Below are 25,159 nucleotides of genomic sequence, written 5' to 3'. Positions count from 1 at the left end.
AATGAACACAAAAAACCGGTGTCCATCTTCCCTGGTGACCATGACTTGGAGTTCTACAGACATGGAGCTGGTCGTCCCTGGCTCTCTGCTGACACCTCGGGAGACGTCAGGAGACAGCACCACTGTCGCCCAGCCTGGCGGGCAGAGGGCAATGCCTTACAGAGGGCAAGCACAGAGCTGTAGCTGCCCAGAGATCAGACACCTCCTCCCCAGCAGGCTGCTCAATAGGGAGGCTAAGCCCACTCACCTCCTCGGACACTTTGAACCTCCGCAGCAGCGCCACCACCTTCTGCTTGAAGTTTTGTTGCTGCAAGGCAAGCGGCAAAGTCAGGCATGACCTGGAGCCACTCCTGGGGCACCGTGAGGCTGTGCCTGGGCCTCTTGCTGCACTGGGCCAGAGGAGGTGCACGGGAAACACTCAGCAGCACTGACACATGCAACGTGGCTCTTGCAGGAGTCCCACGACATGTTCACCAGGTCTCAGGCCACAGCTGAAGCCAGACAAAGAATGCCCGGGAGAGCTGACCATCCCAGGCCCCACGCAGGGGTGCTAGGGGTGCCAAGAGGGCAAGTGCTGGCTTTGCCATTCCTCCAGAAGCCTCACAGCCCTTCCCGCTCTCCCAGCCCCCTCCAGAAGGAGGCTGCTGGGTGGGCCCTGAGCAGGTATGGTAGACAAGGTGGCGGTGCCTGCTCAGTGGACAGTCTGAACCCCACTGCTCCCTGGCTGCCCTGGGCTGTACAGTCTCAGCTCTAGCCACTGGCCACCAGCGAGGTATGTCCCCAGCCAACCTACAGAGAGAGGGCTCGCCCCACCCACCTCCCTTCAGAGGTTGGCCCAGGGCCCTGGAGCTGAGGCTTGACTGGTGCTAACCATGGTCCAGGACAACACGGATTCCCTGTGTGGGAGTAGCTGGCACAACAGGGGCACAGCCTCCCAAGGCCTCCCACTCACATGCTGCCACAAGTGGGCAGCGCCCGTCCCCTGTCAGCACTAGCACAGATTTCCCTGGCAACCCACACTGCCATTCCTGCAGGGGCACAGCTCAGTGCTGGGGTTTGAGGGTCTCCAGTTCTCCAGTGAAGGACACTGAGGGTCAGGAAGGGCTGAGGCCCACCCAAGTTTTCTTCCTAGAGGAAAGAACCCTGCCGAGCTCCTGTGCCCATGGGACTGCAGGCAGGCCGGGCTCAGGGCAAAGCAGGACTGGCCACACATAGGTGTGAGTGGTGCCAAGGCAAGGAGGCGGCCATCCCAGGCCCATGGAGGCCGCAGCAGCAAAGGCCAGTCTATCTAGCCTCACTCCAGACCCTGGGGACCTCGTGACCATGCAAAGCTGGAGCGAGGACCTGGGGCAGGCCTCAGAGGGCAGTACCTGGCGGGAAGTGGCAGTCGGGGGTTGCCCAGGGACGCCCCTGCCTGGCCCCAGGCCCACGGTGCCCCGCTCGAGCCCCACCACCCAGTGTTAGTAGAACAGCTTCCACCGACCCTGGTCATGGACGTCGTTCTTACTATCGAGCGCCGCTGCTTCTTGGGCTTCCCCACCTCAAAGTCATCCTCATCCAGGTCCTGCGGGCACAGCACACGCCTGAGGTCACAACCACCCACCTGGGCCGGGCGGGGCCAGCCAAGCATGCAGCCCTAAGGAGGCACTGCTGAGGCCACCCTGGCCACAGCCTCTTTGGAGCTGCCCCTGGGCACGTGGGAGCCTGGGGTGGGAGAATCCCGGTGCCCTGAGCCCCCAGGGCCTCCCTGTGGCCGTGGCCACGCTCTGGCAAACCTCAGTTACCTGCCCCTGCACAGCGTCGTCACTGGCCTCCTGCTCCGAGGAGAAGCTCTCGTACTCGTCCTCAGAGTCGTTGTCTGTGGAGCAAGCACAGGGTATGTCGGAGACGTCGAGTCCTACCTACTTCCCTGGCACCAAGGTGGCTCACAGGCCCCCAGCTCGCGGGCCTGGCAGGGTCAGCGGGACCACACGACCCTGCTTTGGACCCCACTGCATCCTGCCCTCTAGTGTCTCAGCCAGGCCCCAGTCAACCTCCAGCAGCCTTCCCTGCCCCGGGGGGCCCCGTTGTGATGGTGGCAGCTGCTGCGGGCTGCCCAGCATTTGTCCCAGGCCACAGACTGAAGGGGACAGAGAGGACGGCCCATAGGGTACCTGGTCTCTATGAAGCCACCCAGGCAGGCCCCAGAGCATCAGGTGGCACTGATTGACTTACAACACCTCCTGAGCACATGTGACTCAGCCTTCAGGACCTAGGTGCCCCATAGTCCACAGCTCTGCCACCCACTGCCAGGGCAGACCAGCAGGGAGGGGCACAGTGCCGCCTCACTCACCTGCGGACTTGGCCTTGGGCCCAGCCTGCATGGCGCTGTCCTCATGGTCGATGGGCTGGCTGGACAGGGAGATGATCCAGATCTCAGCCACCTTGACGGAGGCCTCCTTGATGTTGCTACAGAGGCTCAGCACCTGGCCGCCCTCAGAGGGGTGCTGCATCACCTGGAGGGGGGATAGTGCTAGAATGTACCACAAATGGAAAGGGCCCTCCACCCTGGCAACCCCATATCTGAGAGCAGGAGGTGCCTGGCAGTGGGCAAGAGAGTCCACAACAGAGAGCAAAGGAGAACAGGGCTAGGGGGACGGCCAAGATGAGGACGGAATGAGTAGGGGAGCAGAGCCCCAGCTTAGATGCCACAGACAAGGAAACAGCTAGGACCGACTGCAGCCAGCTGGTCTCTGGCACACCTGTGGTGCCTGGGTAGCCACCCAGGAGGCCCCGGCTCCCACAATAGCCAAGCGACCTATGGCAGCAGGGGTGAGGGCCAGCGTGGAATGTGACACGGCCACCAGCCCTTAAGATGCCTGTCCAGGGGCATGTTCATGGGGGCCAAGGAAGAATGGCCACGAGCAAGCACAGGACCTACCAGGTCTGGCTTGTGAGACCATCGAGCTCTAGGGTCAACTGCTACAAGAGAGTCACAAACCAGAGAGGCAGGGTGCGTCCATCCCTTGGTCCCTGCCTGCCTTGCACCACCATGCCTCAGAGCCCTCACTCACAGGCCTGCGCTCTCTGAAGCCCTGCTGGTGGCCAGCTGATGGGACCCACGTCAGGATTTTATACATCAGATTCAGCACTGAGGCTTGAACCCAGGGCCTTGCACATGCTAGGCAAGCGCTCTGCTAACTGAGCTACAGCCCCAGCCCCAGCCCCATAGATGAGATTTTTTTTAAAATTTTGGGTCCTGATTTGGGGGTGCTAAGTCTAATCTGTAAAAAAATAAATAAATTCTAAGAAAGCTCACATCTGCTTTCACATCCTGTCATGCCAAATTTGGTCAGCTGGCAGCCCTACACCAAGACTCGCCCACTTCTGGGGGCTCTGTGCACCTGTGTTCCAACAGGGACACAGGTGCCCACATACTCTGCATGGGTACATGCCATTCAGAGGCTGCTTCCCTCACCTGCCTCTGCAGGCCCAGCTCCACACACCTGTCACTTTCCTGCAGTGACCTCAGACTTGGTGTGAACCACTGGCTCAGAGGCCAGAACATTCTCCAGAGGTGGACACATGGATCCATCCCAGTGACCCTGGCTGAGGGAAGGGCCACCGGTTGGTGGGGGTGAGCAGCAGCCTGGATGTAGGCACACTGGCCCTGCCTGCCCCCACTACCTCTGCAGGAGACAGGTGGGTCGGGGCCTCTGCCAAGAAAACCCACTCTCGCCTCCTCCATGTGGGAGGGTAAGAGGGAGATGACACCTCCTGTGAAAGGCATGTTTGCGCTGATCCCTGTGTCCAGCTGCTCCTGAGAGCACCCTAAGCCTGGAGTGTAGGGGCTGGTCCTGTGAAGAGGGTTGGGAACATGCTCCACACCAGCCACCACAAATGAGGGAGAGTCCCCAGGGCTGGCTGGGGCTGGGGCTGGGGAGGTAGCCTGGGCCCACCTCTCCCCCATTTGGTTCCCAGTCTCCCTCTGACCTCTCCTTGACGCCCCAGCCCAGAACCCCTGGCTCTCCCAGCACACTCCGGGCTTTGGCCAGGCCTCCTCAGGACTGACGCCTCTTCCCAGCAGCACTCAGGAGCTCTGCCGCTGGGAGCTCTGCTGGGTGATGCTGATGGCCAGGGGGCCGTCCCACTCGGGCCCGGCTGTAGTGCATACGGCACTGAGGGCCCTGCGCCCCCTAGCTTGGCTGGCCCACGGGCCCAGTGACAGCTGGAGCCTGCTGGGGTGGCCTTCTCCTGCCACCCTACAGGCTCCCGTTCTCACCATCAAAGAGTCTCAGAGCCATGGGAAGCTGCTCAGAGGCCAGGGAAATGCTGGGCCAACCTACAATTCTGAACCTCAGTGGTCAGGCCTGCGGACCTCAATTCTGCCACCCCAGCTACCTGGGTGAGGGTGCACAGGCTGAGGCCTGGGTCCACCTGGGACGGGAGCCCCAAGGGGGCAGAGCTGGGGCCTCCTCCCACCACCATGACGCTCACCAGTGTGAGTGGAGGCCATGCCTGAGCAGGTCTTGAGGGGCCATTAGCTCCTCCTGCTGCCAGGTCCTGGCGTTGTGCTCTCCTGTTTATGCCCCTGGCCCTGACAGCCATCCACATGCACGTGCAGGTCCCCAAGACACCCAGCTCAGGCCTTTCTGCCCGCCAAGTCCCTTGGGCAGAGCACATGGTGGGTCAGGGCCAGAGGGACAGTAAGTGGGGCCAACTACCGCTAGAGGCCCCTGGGGCTTCACGGGGAGACCACCCAGCCGTCACCTCTATGTCCATGCACTGGCTTGACCCCATGTCCCAACCTTAGGGACACTGTCCTCCTGCCAAGTGCCATCCTTATACAACAGTACCAGCCTCGCTGACAGCCCCAGCCTACTCCTATGTGGCAGCTTCTGCGACCACACCAGGCTGGCACAGCCCCCAGGTGAGCCTCATGACACATCCCACGCCCACCAGGCAAGGTCAGAGCTACCTTTATCCCCCAATCCACCAGAGCTCATGGGATGACATACAGCCCGCAATGGTCACAGGGAGGGATAGCCACTGCCAAGCAGCAAGGAAACCAGGCCCCGTGGGAAGGCCGAGCTGGGTCTGGGGCCAGAGGCTGTGGTGGGAGAGGACAGGGCAGGGCCTAGAGGAGGGTGGCCAGGGAGCACAGAGAGGCAGGCACTGAGGCAACCTTGGCTTCAGAGCACACAGCTGTGGGGCAGTGGGCTGTGGGGAGCAGAGATGCAGAGGCCACATCCAGGGACTGGCCCTTTTTCCCAAGAATGGACAGGCTTTAAAGCTGCAGCCGCCATGGCAGGGTGGTCTTTAAAACAGTCAGTCTAGCACAAGGGAGAGCCCAGAGTCTGGGGGGCAGAGGCCAGTTCCAGGAGACAGGATGGGGAGGCTTGGGTGTGCAGCACGGCGGGGCAGCTGGGGTCGGGGAGACCCAGGCCTGCAGTGACTGGTGGGGCTGGACGGCACCGGAGTCTGGCAGCCCTGTAGGGGCGGGGGTGCTACAGCCAGGCCTGCTGCTGCTACGCTGGCCCCAGGTAGGCCCAATACAGCTCCACGAGACCCCAGCTGTCCCTCTTCAGAGCCACTGCTGTGGCTCCCGGACCCATGAGGAGGTCTGGGCCCCTCAGCCCAGGGTGCCTCTATGTCACAAGTCCCTTCCATCTGCACAGTCCCCCGGCCCCAGAGCACCCCACGGCACGCAGGATGACACGGGGCTGCTGGGCAGTTTTCCTTCTGAGGTGCTCCCACTGCTTCAGCCAGTCCCATGTTTGGGGCTGGCAAGGGCCACATGGGATACCCAGGAGGAGCCTTCGGAGAGGGGCTCCAGGACAGGTCCGCCTGGGCCCTCTGCCACGGCGGGCAGGTCTGGAAGCAGGACGTGCACACAGGGCTGCATGTGTGGCAGGAGCTGTGCTGAGCCATGTGGGGCCAGGGAACCGGGAAGAGGCAGCACATTTGGGCTGAGCTCAGCATCACGGGGGAGCCCACTCCTCTGGTCACTTTGGTGTGAACACCGGACATGTAGGAGCAATCTGCCACATACAGATGCTCTGCTATTCTAGAAGCAGCCTGCACAGTGCCACACAGGCCCGGGCGCTCACCTCGGCCATGTTGACGGAGCCCGCAGCCAGCGTCTTGTAGCCCAGGATCGTGCGGTGTTTGTAGCGCTTTCTGCGCTGAAGCATGATCTGGAGCTTGTTGCCTTCTCTCTTCAGGAAATGCGGGTACTGCGGGCAGAAGTGCGCACCTGAGGCGCCCAGTGCAGCCTGCCCCATGGGCCTGAGGTCAGCTCTGCATGGGGTGACCTGTGATGTTGCCTGAGACCTTTCAGGGTCGCCCCTGGGCCCCGGGCCCTTTGTCTCCCACCACCCAGGAACAAGCACAGCAGTCGGGCTGCCTGGCTCTGCCCCACCCTGCTGGCTGAAGCTGGTGGATGGGAATGGCTTGCCAAGATATTTGGGTTGGGGGGCCATGTGTGTTCATGGATGCATGAAGGAGACAACCATGGCCTTGACCCCCGTGCATTCTCCCACCTTCGGGTGTGTACACCCTCCAGCTGGGCAGCCAGAGGGGACTGCTTGGAGGGACTCGCCCAAGCAGATGCTCACAGGTTCTTTCTCAAGACTTGACACAGAGAAAGCACCTTGGACCAAAGCAGATGAGCCTCTGCGCTTGGCTGAGCAGGGCTGTGTGCCTGTTCACACTGCAGAAGCCAAGGGTCCTGCTCTCAATACAGGTGAGTCCTGTTTAGTAAATTACACCTCAAAGAACTGGACACCCCAAAAAGTCACACACTACAAACCCCAGGAGCATGTTGGTGGGGATAGCTCCAGTGGCCGGCCCCAGGTAGCCAGGCAGGGTAGGGCTGGTAGGTGGTGGGTGGTGATGGGGAGGTATTTGGCGGGAGCTCGCAGGGACACGGGCATTTCAGCAGACTCGTACATTTAAAAGGAGAAGAGGAGTCATAGGAACTTAGAATGAACTGGTTTAGTGGGTGCTGAATTAACTGGAGCTGGGCTCCCTTCCTAGATGGGGCAAGGCTCTGGAGAGAACCAGGGAGGCTCTCTGTTTCCCACTGGCCTTGGGAGGCGCTCAGCCACATCTTAGTTGAGAGACAGTCCACCACTAGGCACACCCAATGCTCATGGCTGTGAACTTAGGAGACTGAGTTCCCCTGGACTCCTGCCCATCTTCTCTAAATATGAGAATGAGCTTAACTGGGAATTTGATGTGTGGCCTCCTCATTACATTTTTTTAACCATGAGAAATGAATAAAAATAGAACCTGGTACACCAAGAAAATTTTCTAATCATTTAATAAGCTACAACCAAGAGAAGATCAAAATAAGAAGGCACACAGTTTGCCCTAGCGAGGGAGTGTCCATCACTCCAGGTGCTGAGCAGGGCCCATCCCAACATCCAGGGCCCTAAGACAGTGTCCCATCACCCCGTATTAGACTCACCTGCAGAGAGAAGGTCAAGGCCAGGTCAGTTTCCACCTGTCCACTGGGGGGCAGCACAATCTCATGAGATCGGAGGACCCGTTTGGAGCCCTGTGAGAAGATAGATCTGTTGATTTAAAGGGAATTTTTAAATGAAACCAACAACCCGGTCACTTAGTCACTCTTTAAGCCGTCATGATGAAAATCCTGGACAGGAGGCCTAAGCAAGGAGGGTTCTCAGAGGCAGCATAGGACACACATCAGAGCCTTGAACACATCCTTCCCTTTGCTGCACCAACCCCACCTCTAGGACCCGCCCAGAAGTGAGAGGGTCAGGAACATTCCTGCCACAGTACACAGTCACCAAGATACCTCACGGCAGGACGCCAGCCTTAATTGGTAGGCCAGTGTGCTGGGCATCCCATATTTTAAAAAAAGCAGATCACACAGGGCCGACAGCCCTCCAGAGGACATCCTCAGAGGCCTAGTGCTGATGGCACAGAAACACTGTTGCCAGGAGAGAGAGGGTAGGCACCATCTGGGGACACACACAAAGTACGCAGGCACTCAAGGCACAGTGAGCGTTAAGTGGCCTCAGTCAGCAGGAGCTTCCTGTCGGCATGTGGAAAGTCACTGTATGAACTGACAGGACCCCAACCTCCCACCTACACCAAATTAAACTCAAGTGCACCATCGCTGTTCGGAACAGTACTGTCTGAGAGGATCTGCTCCACAGAGCGTGGTGGTGCATGCCTGCAATCCCATTGACTCAGGAGGCTGAGGCAGGAGGATTGCAAGTTCAAGGCCAGCCTCAGCATCTTAGTGAAGGCCTAAGCAACTTAGCAAGGCCCTGCCTCAAAATAAAAGGTTTGGGAATGTGGCCTAATGCTCAAGCGCCTTTGGGCTCAGTCCCAAGTACACACAAAAACAGCATTTCTCTGTCCAGCAAGGACAGACCCCGAGGACTTCATGCTGAGAGAGAAGGGTAGAGGTGGCCAGGTGCGCTGAGTGCCAGACTCCCGCATCATCAGACACAGAATGTGCCAAGGTTTGGGGGTGGGGTGGGCAGGCAGCTGCAGAGGGGGCTGGGGGTGGGGAGCCTGGGGATGTGAAGGAAAGGAGGGGGCATGGAGCTCACCACCCAGGGAGCCCAGAGCAGGGTCATGTGGCAGGAAGCAGGCATGGGTGGCCTGAGTGGGGGGATATCAGCCGTCAGGTCTGGACCAGGGTGGCAGGGGAGTGGAGGCCCTTCCCCACAGCCCTCCTTCCTCGATCCCTGCTCGGCTCCCTGTCCTAGTACCAATCATCCTAGCTTCTGCGTCTCGGAGATCCAGACCTACCCAGCTGGGACAGCAGGAGAGGGCAGTGCAGAGATGCAGTCCGAGGGCCTGGGTGCCTCTGGGGCCGTGGAGAAGGGCCTTGGCTAGGGGGAAACCGACACACAGAGGGCCAGGGACATGATGGGGAATGGGGGGAGAGGCCACGGGGGTAAAGAGGGACGGTCCAGCCCTGTCCAGCTTGTTTGATGCAGCCTCCTGCGCCTTTGCACCTGTGTCTGCCAGCCCCACACTAAGAGGAAGCAGGAGGGACTCTTAGGGGTGGCAGGCTGAGCTCACCTGCATCTTGACCGCAATCACCACTGATGTGAGCTCTTTCTCCAGCTCCCTGAGGACCGCCAGCTTCTTCAGAGTCAGGCTGCACAACCTGTAAGGCGCACACAGTTCAGCCTGGACGCTGCCCGAAGGCCACCCACACCTTGCCCCCACCAGCCTGGGGCCACCTCCCAGAAGTTTCTGCAGGCCTGGCCCACTGCAGCCACACTCAGTGACCCTGTGTACCATGGCCAGGGCCTCATCTCCACCAGAGGCAGCTCAGCAGACAGGTGGGAGAGACAGGCCACCAGGATCCCAAAAGCCCTCCCATAAGACTGCAGAACAGAGAGGCCCCCAAAGACCAGGGTAACGGCATCACCCCAAGCCCAGCTCCCAGATGTGGGAGCAGAGACCCTAGCCCACACGGCACTCCCCACCCTGGCTTCCCCAGCCCACCCAGTGCTCCCTAACCTTCCCACTGCCAACCCCACCTCTTGTGCAATTGTGGGTTCCCACAGGGGACCCCAGTCACTGCAGGCAGTGTCTTCCCAACAAGACTACCCGGTGGACTGAGCCTGCCTGGGGAGCAGCGGCCAGCAGGGAGCAGCAGAGGCTGACGCTGCACAGTGGACCCTGCAGGAAGGGCCTCCAGCACTTAACCTAACCCTTGCCACCCTACTTGGAAGGGTGTCTGATCTAAAATGTGTGGATTGCTCTTCCTGGAACTGTCCACTTGACATTTTGGACTGTGGTGCAGTCAGCACACTGAGACCCCGGGGCAAAGCCACAGCTGAGAGGTGACTAAGGGGTAAGGCTGCACAGGAGGCCGGCCACACTCCCGCAGCCCCGCCTCAGAGGGGCCTCGACTGAGATGAAAACGCAGGAGGGGCTGCCAGAGCCGGGAAGAGGAGGAGCCCAGGGAAGGGGACGAGGGAGCAGAAGCAGCTAAGTGAAACCAGCCAGAGAAGCAGAGAGCAGCGAGCACCCGTGGCCTGGTGTGGGCAGACTTCAGAACACCTCCAGCTGGACAAAGGGAAAGAGGACAGGAGTCCTCACTTCAGGAAGGACCTGCAGACATCAAAACATGAGCAGGGCAAACACTTCTTTGCCACCAACTACACAAATCCACCAAGACGCAACAGTAATGGGGCTCATCAATCAGTTGAATTATCAGCTCAAATATCCTGAAAAAGAAGCCTCGGGCAAGCCCAAGCTGACATTAGAGGACAGGGCCCAGACCAGGCGATGGGGCCTGGGCGAGGTGAGGCCTTGTGGGGACGTGCCCTGCAGGACCCAGCCCCTCCCACCTCCTGCATTTTTTTGCTGCCTGTCCATGACTGAGCAGCTGGGCCTGCTCACCTTGGACGAGACGCCCCTCCTGAGGCAGCCTTGCTGGACCTGAGTAGGAGGCTGGCAGAGAGCTGTGGTCTCCCTGCACTCATCTGGGGCTCGGGCCTTGGCTGGGCTGGGCTGCAGGGTAGCCCCGAAGTGCGTGAGTGGAGCTGGAGGGCAGCTGTGCCACGCCCAGTAGGAGCTCTCCGCACAGGCTGAGACCTGGAGCAGCCACAGGATGCCCACGGCTAACGCTGCAGGTGAGGGACTGGGCACCGCCCCAAGACGGGACCCAGGCCTGCACCTGGGCTCTCACACCGTGGCTCACACAGACGGGCCCTGCTAGTGCCAGAGGCAAGGCGGGGACAGGGCACAGGCAGGAGGGAGATGAGCAGCCCCTGGTCTCAGACCCCGCTCATGCAGACTTAGCTCTGAACCAGTGTTCTCGGGCCACACGTCCCAGGGCCACTTGCAACAAGCTAATGCACACACACGGGGTGGGGGGTAGGAGGGTGGGCAAAGCTTAAAGACACCCATTTACAGATCCCCTCAGGGCTGGGCTGTGGCTTGGACGTAGAGCGCTGATCTAGGTGTGAGGCCCTGGGCCCAATTCTCAGTAGCACACAGAATTAAATAAGATAAAGGCTCATTGACGATGAAAATGTACATGTATTTTTTAAAAAGAAGTTCAATTAATTATTTAAACAATAAAATCCCCTCAAGGAGGAAATGCTTGGTCTAAAACAGTGCAGATCTTCACGCTAGAAATCCCCGAGTGCTGGAAGGAAGGACAGAGCTATACAGGCGCGAGGGGTGCTGCTGGCCCTCCCTAGCCCGACCTGTGCATCTGGCACCATGCCAGAGACATCCAGGGGTTCAGTCTGTGTCAATAAACTGATTTTACATGCAACAGCAAAAGAGCTAGAACAGCCCCGGCCACTCAGGAAGAAGTGGCAGGGACTGGGGCTGGGCTGGGGCTGGGCTAGGGCTCAGTGGCAGAGCACTTGCCTAGCACATGTGAGGCACTGGGTTTGATCCTCAGCACCACATAAAAAGAAACAAAATAAGGCGTTCTGTCCATCGATAACTAAAAAATAATAAAAATTAAAATTAAAAAAAAAAAAGAAAGAAGAGAAAGAAGGAAGTCATTCAGCTCTGAGATGGCAGCTCCACTCTGCACGGAGCAGCAGCAGTGCCAGTCTGTGCCCGGCAGAGGGGCCACAGCAGTCAGGCAGGACAGGAAGCTGACTCACCAAACCTGTCAAAACCTAAGGCCAATCTGCAAAAATCTCTGCTAGGAGACAAGCTTTGGACAGCAGAGTCTTTGCTGACCAAACATTTAACAAAGGATTCTATCCCACTGAAAAGGCCCTCTCAAAACTCATCAATATGAAAACAAACATAATGAATGAGTGAGCGAATTAAAAGACACTGATGGCGAGGGGCGTGAAAGGTGCTTCCCGCCAGAGCCACTGGGGAGACTTGAGCGGCCGCCACACAGCTGTTCAGATGGCACTACAAATTCACAAAGAAAATGGAAAAGAGACCTCACCCCAGGTTATGGAGAGGAGGGACAGCAGCACCTGGAGCTCCTGTGGCTGCAGGGACGCCAGGTGCAGAGCCACCCGGACACACCCTGGTGGGTTCTTGTAGCACCAGGCGCACTGCTACCCCTTGGAACGCCTCCCAGGGTAAAAGCCCAGTCCACTCAGAGACCTGCCTGCATCCCCAGCAGCATGCTCAGTGGCCAAGGGCTGGAAACAGGCAGAGGAAAACCTGCAGCCTCTGGCCAGGAGGCAACCGGGCCACCTGAGGCTGGGCGGCGGACACGCACGACCATCCAGAGGTACCATGCTGGGCACAGGCCAGTGGCAGCAGGCTGTGCAGCTCTTCATTCTGGAAGAGCAATGCCAAGAGCAGAGAGTGCAGAGGCCAGGAGGGGTATGGACAGTGTGGGGGACTGTCCCAAGGTGCAGACCTGAAGAGAGTGGTGGACACAGAATTGGTTAGCACTCGAGAGCTGTGTAAAAGGAGGTGCGGAATGGAACGTTATTATACGATCACTTCCTCTTTCCTTTTTGGCACTGGAGATGGAACCCAGGCGTGCTCTACTGCTAAGCCATGTTCCCCCAGCCCTTTATATTTTTTGAAACAGGGTCTCACTAATTTGCTGCGGCTAGACTTGAACTTGTGATGCTCCTGCCTCAGCCTCCTGACTCACTGGGATTACACGTTTGTACCACCACGACTGGATATGTGATAACCTTTAGAAGTGAGGGGAAAGGCAGGGTACATGCCTGTAATCTCAGGGCTCCAGAGGTTGAGGCAGGAGGATCACAACTTCTAGACCAACTGTGGCAACTTAGCAAGTTGCCAACTGTCTCAAAATGACAGAGGGCTGGGATGTAGCTTGGTGGTAAAGCACCCCTGGGTTCAATCTCCAGTGCCAGAAGAAAAAAAAAAAGGTGGGGGGGGGCAGATCTAAGAGACACACCAACCTACTGCTAACAGAAACCCTATTTGGATTCTGCTTTTTATAAACTAATTGTAAACCCGTGTGTGTGTGTGTGTGTGTGTGTGTGTACCCATCCTTGACACTTATTTGGGGGCCAGGGTTTCAAGGTCTCAATTTCTCATACTTGATGCTCTCAGAGGTCCTAGTTCTACAAGTTTATGCTCCTTGGCATTTCTCTGACGTGGGGCAGCACAGGCCGCTGCTGCTGGGAGGACCCAACACTGCAGAACAGGAGGCTCTGTGGGACTGTGGCTTCCGCCTTAGGGGGGCACTCTTCCTGGTAGATGCCCAAGGCCCGAGCTTACAGCTCTGCAGGGCACCAATTACAAGGGGCTCCTCCCTGCTGTGGCTGTGCTCAACTCCGGCCCACTGGGGTTTCCACGTGTGTTCCTTCGTGTGTTTATTTCCTGGCGTCCTGAGGTATGTTCTAAGAAAGGCTATTTGTTGCACACAGCATTAAAAGAACAATCACCTGCATAGAGAAACTGAGCCAGACAGCAGCACTGCCACTTGCTGTTGATCCAAGGTTGGTCTGAAGAGAGAGGACAGCTGCCTTGGGATACCAGGCCAAACAGCCTTATAACAAGCCTACAAGGACACACGACATGAACCTGCACCTGGTACTTGCAAGTCTTGTGACAGTGACGGTGAAGTTACAGAAATGAAGCAAAGTGTATTTTAGGCTGGGTCCAGTGGTACACACCTATGATTCCAACAACTAGGGAGGCTGGAGGATTGCAAGTTAAAGAACAGTCTGGGCAACTTAGTGAGGCTCTGTCTCAAAATAAAAGATAAAAAGGGTCGGGAGTGTGACTCAATAGTAGAACACCCCTGGGTTCAATCCCCAGTGCCAGGAAAAACAAGTATTTTAAGACAATGTCAATATAGAATACAAGCCTGCCAACAGGGAACCATATCCATGCCCAGGGGTGACCTGCTGAGTGCCCAGTGCTGCTCCTGCCCAGTCTGCTTGGGGCAGCCTAAGGTGGTACCTGGCTGGTGAGCCTGCTGCTGTTCTAAAAGCAGACACTGGAGGCAGCAGCAGGAAGCTCAGCGGTCAGCCCGTGTCCACTAGTGCAGTTAGCAGGGACTCTGCAGGATGGAGGCCTCCTAAAGAAACACAGAGAAGGGCCACTGACACCAGTGTGCTCCTTGCCACGCCTTCCCCACATCCTGAGGAGCCGGTGTCCCCACGAGGGCCTGCACCCTCCTTGGTAGCGAGTCTCCCGTGCTGTCAGCATCAGCTTCCTGCCAGAGCCCAGTCCTGCCTCCTGGACATCTGGGCAAGCCTGCTAAGCTCGCAGCCCCTAGCCAGGTGGCCTGAGCAGAGGCAGTGGGCATCAGTTCCTGGGTGGCTGCCCTGCCCATTCCTACCTCCTGGCTGCAATGGCTGGAGGAAGTGGAAGCCAGCCCAGAGGTCAGAGGCCACCAGCTGGCCAGCTCCGGACTGCAACCCCTGTGACACACGGGTAGCAGTGAGCACATGTGTTCGCTCAGGAGGGGCAGCGCAGCATCCCTCCAGCTGGGCCTTGGTCCAACCTGGCAGCCGTCCTTGGGACAGGACACCTGCCTGCAGGGAGCCACGTGGCTGGTGCTCACTCCCAGGCCAGGGGCAGCTCCTGGGCATTCCCCCTGGTCCTCAGTCTGTTTTCCTATTGCGAGGCCTTCTCCTACAGATGTCTAGGAATTCTTTATTCTAGATACTAATTGTCAGTTCAAATACACTGCAAATGTCCCCTCCCCGCCTCAGAATGTCAAGCGAGGTTTTCCATCGATTCACATGTCAGGTGTCCACGACGTCACTTCCCAGACACTTGATCTTCAGTCCACCCCTCCCCAAGCTTTGCTTCCTCTTTCCTCCACAAGGTACTTCACACACTTGGTGTCATCTGGGTCAGGTGTGAGGCAGTGACCTGCCCACGCTCCTTCCTGCGTGGGAGTGTCCAAGTGCTACAGGCCACGCACATGGCCACCGCTCTCTACCTGTTAGTCTACACTCTGCCACCGCACTCTACCCTGTTAGTCTACACTCTGCCACTGCACTCTACCCTGTTAGTCTACACTCTGCCACTCCAAATCGTTTTGGTTTCATACAGCTTACTTAAATACCTCTATATCTGCCAGGGAAAACCCAGCCTGTTAAGAACTTGATGTTTGTGTTCTTCCCAAATTTGTGCTGAAATCCTGACCCCCAGTAGGAGGTGGCTAGATTCTGCGGGGATTAGGGGAGAACCTCATGATGAGAGGGACCTAGAGAGCCACAGCTCCTTCTGCCAGGTGGAGACACAGCAAGACGGTTGACTGTGAGCCCCAGTCCATGGTGGCACTGCAGCACCCCAGCACGGAGAAGCTCCTCAACTCACCAGACTCCACTTTTCCCTCAAGTAGCCTGTCCACTTCAGAATCAGCTTGCCAAAACCAGGGGACATCCGTGTAGAGCTTCACAACCAGAGTCTTCGTTTCTCTTTACTCCTTGTCTGATGTTCGTGAGTGAATGGTACAAGCTTCTCCTGTAATTCTTTAATGCTAGTTGCTTTTGTGAATACATTTTATTTTCAGAATGACTGTTGCTGCTGTGTGTGCTGACCCATACCACGCAGACCTGTGTCCTCTGCGTTCTGTGCCTGTGAACAACGTCACTTGCGAATGGCAGCTTTCTTTTTTCCACTCAGTCTCGCTTTTGTGCCACTGCAAAGCCCAGAGGGGCGGGAGCAGCCACATAGTCCCTCCAACTTCACAGGTAAGACCTGCCATGACAGCCCATGCAGCATCGTCCAGAACGCCCTGCGGCTGCAGAACAGGGCAGCAGGCAGCTGGCACTTGCAGAGTGAAGGTGCAAGCTCAACAGCCCAGGAGACATGCACGAGATCCTGGAGGGTGAGGTCTGTGATCCTGAAAGGCACCCCACAAGTTGAAGAAGTTCCTGCTCCATATTTCTAAAAACACACGCTGGTTCCTCAGTTGTCGCTCCTCTTTGGGTCTGAGTGTGACAGGCGAACAGTGCCCTGGGCACAGATGCCTCACCCACCCTCCCTGAGGGGCCCTGTGGGCTTCCACGGCACCACTGTCCCCAGGGCAGGCAGCCTGGCTCCTTTCCAGCCTCCCCAATCTCTGGGACACACAAAGAGTTTGTTTCTTGAAGATTTAGTAAAAGTCACCAGCAGAGCCCTTGGTGTGCCCCGAGGAGGATGAGGCTCGATGGCCGTTACTGAGCGCAGGTGGAGCCGCCCTCCTCTGAAGGCCTGGGGCCAGGAGTGCTCTGGATTGGGTTCTGGCATGTCTGTGTCTGCACCACGGAGTACCTTGAGGCTGGGGCTGGGGCCCTGAAGAGGCACAAACTGTTCATGTCAAACACACCAGACACGCACAGCCAGGAGGTAGTGCCACACAGAGCTTTTGTGGACACAAGTTCCACTTGACCTGTCATGAGGTCAGGAGTGGGGTTTTCCACTTTTAGCATCATGGCACTCAAAAATCAAAAACAAACAAACAAAAACCGCAGATGTTGGTGCACTCTGGATTTCGGCTTAGGGATGTTCAACTAATAATTCATACTTTTTCCAGAAGGTTATTCTATTTATCAAGGTTTTCACCTTTATCGATGATGTTGTTTCAAACTTCATCTGTTTCACTTTATTCCTACAATCAGGTGTGCTTCCTCTTCCCACTTTGTTTTGGTGCTGGGGATTGGACCCAGGGAGGCCTAACCACTGAACAACACCCCAGCACTTTGTATTTTTTACTTTGAGACAGGGCCTCACTATGTTGCTGAGCCTGGCCTCCAACTTGTGATCCTCCTGCCTGGGCCCCCTGGAGTCTCTGAGGTTACAGATTGCACCTTGACTCACTTTTGCCAGAAGTCTGCTAGCTAATCACGCTTTTCCAGAGCATCTGCTTCTTCATTAAGACTTGCTCTTTGTACTCTCCATTCTTCTTAGTAAAAATCCACTCCGTTCTTCAGAAAACTTGAGTTGAATGCTCCCATGATGAGGTGACAAATCTCATTTTCTAATATATGCATTCAAAATGAGTTTTGTGCTGGGGACATGGTGACACACATGTAATCCCAGCCACCTGGGAGGCTGAAGCCGAGGATCACATCAGCCCAGCAGGACGAAACTGGTGATGTAGCAAGAGCCCCATCTCACAAAACCCAGAAAAAAAAGTCCAGCCTCAGACCCTGTGTGTGACACCAACGCAGGTTTCAGTGTCTGTCTTGCACGGCGTCTGTCCTGCTCCCAGCCAGGTGGCTGCACCTCCTTGGCCCCAGCAGAGAAGGCAGCTCTTGAGCCGCAACCTGGGGCCCTGCCTCCCAGGACAGTCTCCACATGCACAAGGCACCTCCTGCCATCCTGGGCACCTTCTTCCTCCTGTCCCCTCATACTGGCCCACGCAGGGCACACCTAAAGCCACCTCCATCTCCTCACAGAGGCTGGCCTTGCTCCGGGTGAGCAGCAGAGAGCGATGCGGCACCATTTCCGGCTCCAGCCGCCACAACTGTCCGTCTGTGAGAACCTGCACAGCACTGCCATGCAGCCAGTGGTGGCCACAGGACACCTGGATACTGAAGGCTGGGTCTTAGCAGCAAAAGGAAGGAGCTGCCTCCATGTGGGGACCAATCTGAAGAGGGGGCCAGACCCAGTGCTGCAGGGAAGAGGAGAGGGGCCATGAGGAAGGGAATCTGAGTCTTCAGCTAGTGCCAGGCTCTCCGCCAGCCAGGGCGCTGGATCTGACCATGCTGGGGAGCACTCAGAGCCTGGCATGGGGACAAAGAGCAAGGCAGAGGTGCCTGAGTTACGGCACGTGGGACCCTGGGCCAGCATGGAGTACGGGCAGCAGACATGGGAGTGGGGCCTCCCCTCCGGGATCACGAGTGTCCATCAGCAGCACATGGCCTGCAGGCAGTAGAGAGCGAAGGCAAACTCTCTCACACAGCAGGGGCGCAGGGGCCATCTGAGCCCACGGCCCCCGGGTCTTGTGAGGCGACTTCCCTGCTAGCCACCTCTGATCCGAGCAGGCCGCGCTCCGGGGGCTGACCCCACCCAGAGGGCAGGGAGGAAGCTGGGATCCTCTCCTCCCAGGGAAGCCTGCCAGCACCCAGAAGGACCCTTCGGCACCTGCCCCCGTCCCGTGTGCAGGACCTAGCAGCCCAGCTCAGCAGCGTGCTCCCTGCAGGGCTGAAAATCCCCCTCCTGCACACCCCTACGTGCCACATGTGCCAGAGGTGAGGCCCTGCTACTGCCGGGGGACACACGTGAGTAATGAAGGAGGGCACCTGACGCCCATGTGTCCCTGTGGAACGGGGCACCCCTTTAAGCCACCACAATCTGATGGCTGGGTCAGCTGGGCTTCCTTCGTTGCACCTGCCCCTGGGCAGGAGCAGCTCTTGGAGGTGAGCAGAGTCCCAGGCAGACCTGGGCTACCACCCAGAGCCCAGCACAGAGAAAAGCTGTGTGTGTGTGTGTGTGTGTGTGTGTGTGTACGCACGCACACTAGGGACTGGACCTGGGGCACACTTCCACTGAGCTACGCCCCCAGCCCTTTTTTATTGTTTTAATTATTTTTGAGACAGGGTTTGCTGTCGCTGAGACTGGCCTCAAACTTGTAAATCTCCTGCCTCAGCCTCCTGAATTGCTAGATTACAGGTATGGCCACTACACCTGGCTTCTCTTTTTCTTTTCAGGTAAAACACACACACAACAAAGAGTTGGCCATATCCCCACTTTTGAGTGTACAGATGGTGGCAATGGTACACGTTCGTCCTTCCACACCGTCACCACCCTCCACCTTGGGGCTCCTCCACCTTCCAAATGTGAAACCTGCACCATTAGACAGTCAGGCAGCCACCGTGACTGACACCATGACTCCAACCACTCCGGGGACCCCATAGTGCTGTCACCAGGATCTGTCCTGTGGCTGGCGGACAAAGTCCTCAAGGACCGCCCTGCTGATGCCCCTCTGAAGGCTGAACTATGTTCCACCATGTGGATGTACCATGTTGCTCGTGCATCCATGTGTTCCGAAACACGTGGGCTGCCTGCACCTCGTGGCTGCTGTGCACAGGGCTGCTCTCATGCTGCCCAGTTCTTCAGCACATACATAGAATGGAACTGCTGATCACACTGCGATTCCCTGTTGGGGGTTGAGGCAGCTCCACGGCGTCTCCAGGGCTACGCTGTTTCCCGCTGTCCCCAACAACCAGCAGGGCGGAGGCCTCAGCTGTGACTAGACAACCTGCTGTGGCCAGTGACAGCAGCACACACCTGCAGGGCCAGCCACTCAGGAGGTTGAGGGTGGAGGATTGCAAGTACCTGGCCAGCCTCAGCTGGCAACTTAGTCCCTGTCTCAAAATAAAAAATAAAAGGGACAGAGTCTGTAGCTCAGCAGTAGAGCATCCCTGGGTTCAATCCCCTGCACTGCAAAATAAACACCTCTGGTGGGAGGGTCCTCCTGAGGTGGTGTCCTCTGGTGGGAGGGTCCTCCTGAGGTGGTGTCCTCTGGTGGGCAGGGTCCTTCTGAGGTGGTGTCCTCTGGTGGGCAGGGTCCTTCTGAGGTGGTGTCCTCTGGTGGGAGGGTCCTCACCCCTCTTGCTGGGGCACACCTCAGTGTCTGCTGGGGCCTGAATGGAGGACAGAGGCTGGCCACATCCTCTGTTGCCCAGCATCCCCTGGAGAATAAGGGCTGGGCCCTCCTCACTGCCCTTGCCCTGGCCTCATGCACGGCTCCAAGGGTAAGAGGTGCTTGTGTGTGAGCAAAACACCATTTTCCCTCTTTTTCCTTTGTATTTTAATTCTAAAATGAAAAGTTCCAGGTCCCTCTAATGCCCGGCCTCCCAGCCCACCTGGGAAAGACCCCAGGCCCTCCATGCTCCTGGCTCTCCAACTCCTGGATGCCCCTGGCTCTCTCCTCTCTACCCAACCTGCCCTGGGTGTCCTCCAAGGCTCTCAGACTCCACCCTATCCTTTCTGGTTGGATCCCACCTGCTCACCTGGAGAACTGTGTGGAACTCAGGGTGCCTGTGACAGGTGGCAGCGGACATGCACCCTGGGAGGACATGGGACCTCCTACAGACCTGCATACTCTAAGGACAGGGAGGCAAGTTCAGGACTGGTGTCTTCACAGGCCTCTGTCATCCCCTTGGGCCAAAAGGGCTTCCACAGTCTCCCCAGCAGGGACTCACAGGGTGGCCTGGTGACAAGATCAGAGCTGGCCATGGCCACTCAGCAGTTCCTCTGGCCCCTGGGTGTCCTCTGGCCAGCTGGCTTCACCCAACCCTCACTCCCTGCCTTCCTAGACTCTGGTCACAAGGGGCCCCAGGCCCATCTACTGCCCACCCTCCACACAGGATCCCTTCTGCTGAGCTGTGCCATACCACGTCACAGAGGGCATCACCACAGGGAAGACCTGGCCACCTTCGCAGCCCTGTTAGACCACGTCAGTCCCAAGAGCACTGGAACCCGAGAGCAGGACAGCACTTCATGGGTCTCAAAAGCACATGGTGGCACTCTGCTGGCCCTCTGAGGACAGACTCCACCCTCCCCTCAGACATGTGGGGAGCACAAGTGGTTAAGCCCCCAGCCTCGCGTGGGCTTACCCTGTGGGCCCCAGACCTGCTGACCCTGGGTTTGTCATGAGGGAACACTAAGGGGCTCTTGTTTCCAGGGCTGCCCATCTGAGCAGCATGCCGTGTGGGAGCAGGGACCACAGCGGCAGCTGGCCAGGCACCCCGTGTCCTATGACAGGAATGCTGCGGGCCAGCACCCGGGAGGGCTCGCAGTGCCTGCCCACCCACTCCCCTGCCCAGCAGGTTCCCTCAGGCCCCCCTCAGACTGGGCCAGAGAAGCTTCTGCAGCCGTGGCATGACAATCCTCCCAGAGCAAGCTCATGAAGACACCAAGGCTCATTCCACCAGCATCTCAAACACTTGGCACCCTCATGGGGCCCTGCGGCAGCTGCCAGCTCGCACTGGCTGAGCTCAGCTTTCCCCAGTGTACAAGCCTTATCTAGACATAGCTGCTACTGCTAATGAGGAGGAAAGGTCACAGGTGTCTTCTCTGTGTGTGTGTCCCTACCAGCAGCACTCAGGGCTAGGGCAGCCGCTAGGGAAGGCAAGAGTCAGCCAGGCTCTGCACGGATGGCCTGTGTAGGCTGAGACCAGGCTGGCACCCTCCACTGGGCACCCAACCTCCTCCCCATGACCCCAGCAGAGGCCTCCCAGGGAAGACAGGTGGCAGGTGTTGGAGTAAAGCAGGCGCCATCACACAGTGCCTGCTGGAGCACACCCTGTGTCCCTGCATGTCCATGGTGGGGAGGTCCCCAAGGGAAGACAAGCCCGGACCTCATGAACAGACCCACCATGCGCCATCAGCTTTCAGGAGGATCCCCACCTTCACACCCACAGGGCTTGCATCCTCTGGCTCAGTGACCCACAGGTCCCAAGGCCATCCCCTGTGGGCTCTGCAGCCCACAGCTCAGATGCACAGTGCGCAGATCCACCTGGTCAACAGCCAGGAGGGAACCCAGCTCTGCTCCCACCCCCACCATCTGCACATTTGCAATCAACGGCCTCCCAGGCTCAACTCCACAGCCCGCACGGTGGTCCCCCCAAGGGAGCCGGGGACTTGTCTGAGTGCCCTGAGCTGCACACTCCAGCCCCCTAGCGCAGAGGCAAGAAGGTCAGCTCTGCACCAGCTCTGCTGTATGAGACAGAACCCAGTCAGTGGGCAGCTGTCCTCTTGGTGGGGGCAGCCTTCTAGGCTCCCCAAGGCCCATGGGTCCTCCAGGAGCCTCAGTACTCAGCTATCTGGTGCCGACCCTGTCTCCCATCTCAGGTTCTGGGAACTGGCTGGGAGACACCATCAGGGGGAGGCCTAGTGGAGGACAAGCCAGCACAGAGCATCGCAGTAGGATACCACGGAGGAGCCCTGCAAGCCAGAGGCCACTGCTGCGGGCTGCTACAGCATGGCAAGATCAGGTAAGGATCTAAGTGAGACATACCAGCCAGGAGTGACGCTGAGCCAGGGCCAGGCCCCTGACCCCCAAGACTGTCCCACAGTCTCCACCAGCAAATGTGCCATGCTGCCTTCGGTAACTGAGGCCCAACAGGACGGGAACAGTCCCTGCCCAGGACCTGGCTTCATGTGAGCCTGGCGCCCTCGACAGCAAGTCCGGTCTGTTGCAGGGTGTTTCAGCAGACACAGATCCCTAGGGCTGACCCCAGGAAGGCCTGCAGAACTCATGCAGCAGGCCTGCAGACTGGGCTACCATCCTGAGGCAGCCTGCACTGTGGCTTGGGACTACATCCACAAGAGTGACTTAAAGGAAGGTGAGGGGTCAGGCTGGCCCCTAGCCCTGGGGTCCAGCTGGACCTCCTGCCTTCTGCTCCTCCCTGATGGTCCACAGGGCAGAGGGAGAGGGGTAGGCAGGAATGTGAACACACTGCGGGGTCCTGGACAAGGGCGGTCCCTAAGTTTGCTTGTCCCAGGTACATTCCCAAGGTTTGTGTCACAGGCTCCTCCACAGCTGGTGGCACCAACTAGGGCACAGCAATAAGCAGCCAGAAAGAGGGACAGTGTCCTGGCCTGAGCAGGACAGTCCATAAGTTTCTACAAGGGCCTGACCAGTGCCCTCCAGCTGACTGCAGGCAGCCTGTACTGTGTGGTGCTACCAAGGCAGTGCCACCAGGGAGTACCTCTGTGGGACAGTCTCCTGATGAGGTACCTTCCAGGGCAGGCCTAGTACCTGCTGGGTGTGGGGCCTGGCATGAGGGCAAACTGGAGTGGCACAGGTGTCAGATGATGGGCGTGAAAAGAGGCCCCAGGGCCAGGAGGCAGGGAGCAGAGGGGCAGCACAAGGGTAAGGCCTGGGAGCAGGTGGAGCGTGTTGTCAGCACTCTCCCAGGGCCAGCACATGTGCCTGAGGTGAAGACCCTCCATGCCCAGCAGGCACCTGCAGGCCTCCCTGAGAGCGTGGGTCGTGGTGGGGAGGGTACAAGAAGCTCTGGGATCCCCTCTGCCCAGCGGAGGGAAGGTGCACAGGGCTGAGCCGGTTTAGGATCAGAGACTGCGCCTCTGGCAACAGTAAGGAGTGTGCAGCCCGCAGGACGATGAACGGCCCTCCAGTGAGCTGACCAAGGCTAGCCCTGGCTGCCACCGTGCGAGCCACAGAAAGTCCTGTGGTCCATTCCCAAAATATAGGATTTAGCTTTAAATGCAAAATTACGTGTGGGAGAGGAGTAGGGAAGGAGGGAGGAAGAACGGATGCACAGCTGGAGGGCAGATAAAACAAGTGGTCACCAGCAGGTGATCACCTGCTGTGGGACACCTGAGTGGGACACACAGGAGCCAAGAAGGAAGGGACCTAAGCAACAGAGAGGAACTGTGCACGTGCCAGCTAACCCCAGGGGACTTTCCTACCTAGAGAACACAGGGAGATGGGGACAACAAAAGGTACTTTTCTTCAAACAACCCAGCAGGAGGCAGTAAAACTTAGGTGATGTTCCCGAAGACCGTGTACCCCTAGGTACTCTCCAATGAGGAACCAAGGAGGGACCACGCTCCAGGGGGCAAAACACTGGTCTCTCAGTTCCCAGCCACCAGGCACCCGACCTACATGACTGTCATTTACGCCCTCCAAAGCAATGCATTCTGTACTGATTAGCTGTGTTTTGTCTAACTGGAGATTGTTTAAAGCCCTCTATAATTTTTTCATGCTGCCTTTATTCAGAGGCCAATTATTCAAGGGTCAACTCTCAAGTGCACTGAAAAGAGAGAGAGGCTTCCTCCTTTGGAGAGTCCTAAGGGAAACCCACTGGTGGTGGGGGAGTAACTCTTCCCCACCTTAACCTTTGATTTCAGCATCCCCCATGGCTGACAGACTCTATTCCCAAGGTGCAGGCCCACCTCATGTCTGAGTCATACTGTAAGATCTGTGACAGGCTCTGCTTAATTTCTAAAGGGTCAATAATATACATTGGTGGGCTGGGGATGTGGCTCAAGCGGTAGCGCGCTCGCCTGGCATGCGTGTGACCCGGGTTCGATCCTCAGCACCACATACAAACAAAGATGTTGTGCCCGCCGATAACTAAAAAAATAAATAAATATTTAAAAAAATAATAATAATAATAATAATATACATTGGTAAAAGTGAAAATGACTTTGAAATTAATAACCTACACATTTTTCTAGGTGCCCAGCCAATCAAAAAAAAATTAGTTCCTATAAAATGTTTAAAGTGCAATGTTCATTGCTTTTAAGGACTTTTCTTTGACAGGAATAACTGATTTAAAATGTTAACTAGACTTATCTAATACCTTGGTTTTCAATGGGTAACCTAAATTAAAAATGAGTTTATTAGATTTAACATAAATGAGACAGACATTTATAAATATGTGTGCTAGAAGAGACAACTGATTACTTTGCAAAGTTAAAATACTAAAGAACATCAACTGCTAAATTTAAGTGTGCCTGGCTTCTTAAATTCATAAGGTCACATATATTTGGATCTATTAAATGTGTTTTTACAAGTTGGTAAAACAGTTTTAAGCTTGCTTTGCTTTTGGGCCTAAACTAAAAGCAAGGTTATTAAGAATTAAAATTCTAACAGGTATAATTCTATATGTAAAGAATACAAAAAGTTTCAGCTGTATTCTAATGAAAGTACTATAAAAAGCATAAAGTATTTTATCTTACTAAAAAGGAGTTATTTGTCTAAATTTAGAAATTTCATAACGATTGTTTCAAAATTTGAATTTAAGAAAGGGTCTAAAACAAACAAATAAAAAAGAGATAAGAAAGTTATAGGGGCTGGAGTCATGGCTTCGTGGTCCAGCGCTTGCCTGGCATGTGTAAAGCCTTGGGTTTGATCCTCAGCACCACATATAAATAAATAAAAGATCCACTGACAACTAAACAAAATTTGTAATATTTATTTTTTAGGTGTAGATGGACACAACACCTTTATTTTTATGTGGTGCTGAGGATCGAACCCAGGTCCCACCCATGCTAGGCGAGCACTCTACCGCTTTAAAAAAAAATTATAAAAAAGAAAGTTATAGGTATAAAAATACTTTTTAGTACAGAAAACTGGAAGAAAAAATGTTTCTGAATTAGAAAGTATTTTGTATGATAAAGTAATATTTTGGTGCCAAAGTCCAACATGAAAGAGGACAGAACTAATGATGTAAACAAGTTGTAGAATGTCTGAGTAAGTTGCACAACGTTTGTGGAAGGTAAATCTCAAAAAGTCTGTATACGTGATTAAGTTGGCTATAAGAAAAGTTAGCACAGCCAG

General features: G+C 56.5%; 1 protein-coding gene across 13 annotated transcripts in view; it reads right to left on the bottom strand.

Moving 5' to 3' along the window:
• The window catches only part of Pacs2 (phosphofurin acidic cluster sorting protein 2), a 35,394-nt gene extending 24,916 nt beyond the window's left edge, over positions 1–10,478 (bottom strand). For 10 of the 13 annotated variants that reach the window (XM_048799497.1, XM_048799500.1, XM_015496474.2 and 7 more), the window contains exons 1-7: positions 9,046–9,285; positions 7,451–7,540; positions 6,090–6,215; positions 2,333–2,495; positions 1,785–1,858; positions 1,484–1,564; positions 248–307 (exon numbers count right to left, since the gene is read on the bottom strand). In XM_048799497.1, the coding sequence (XP_048655454.1) occupies positions 248–307; positions 1,484–1,564; positions 1,785–1,858; positions 2,333–2,495; positions 6,090–6,215; positions 7,451–7,540; positions 9,046–9,270 (819 nt within the window). In that variant the 5' untranslated portion in view covers positions 9,271–9,285. Of the gene's footprint in view, positions 1–247; positions 308–1,483; positions 1,565–1,784; positions 1,859–2,332; positions 2,496–6,089; positions 6,216–7,450; positions 7,541–9,045; positions 9,286–10,380 lie in introns of those variants that run through there. The other 3 variants (XM_048799499.1, XM_015496519.2, XM_048799501.1) reach the window with 2 other exon arrangements.
• Positions 10,479–25,159: the final 14,681 nt, after the last annotated feature.

This window comes from Marmota marmota, unplaced genomic scaffold (assembly GCF_001458135.2).
Source record: "Marmota marmota marmota unplaced genomic scaffold, marMar, whole genome shotgun sequence".
NCBI classification, from domain to species: Eukaryota; Metazoa; Chordata; class Mammalia; order Rodentia; family Sciuridae; genus Marmota; species Marmota marmota.
This window is presented reverse-complemented; position numbering and strand designations above follow the sequence as displayed.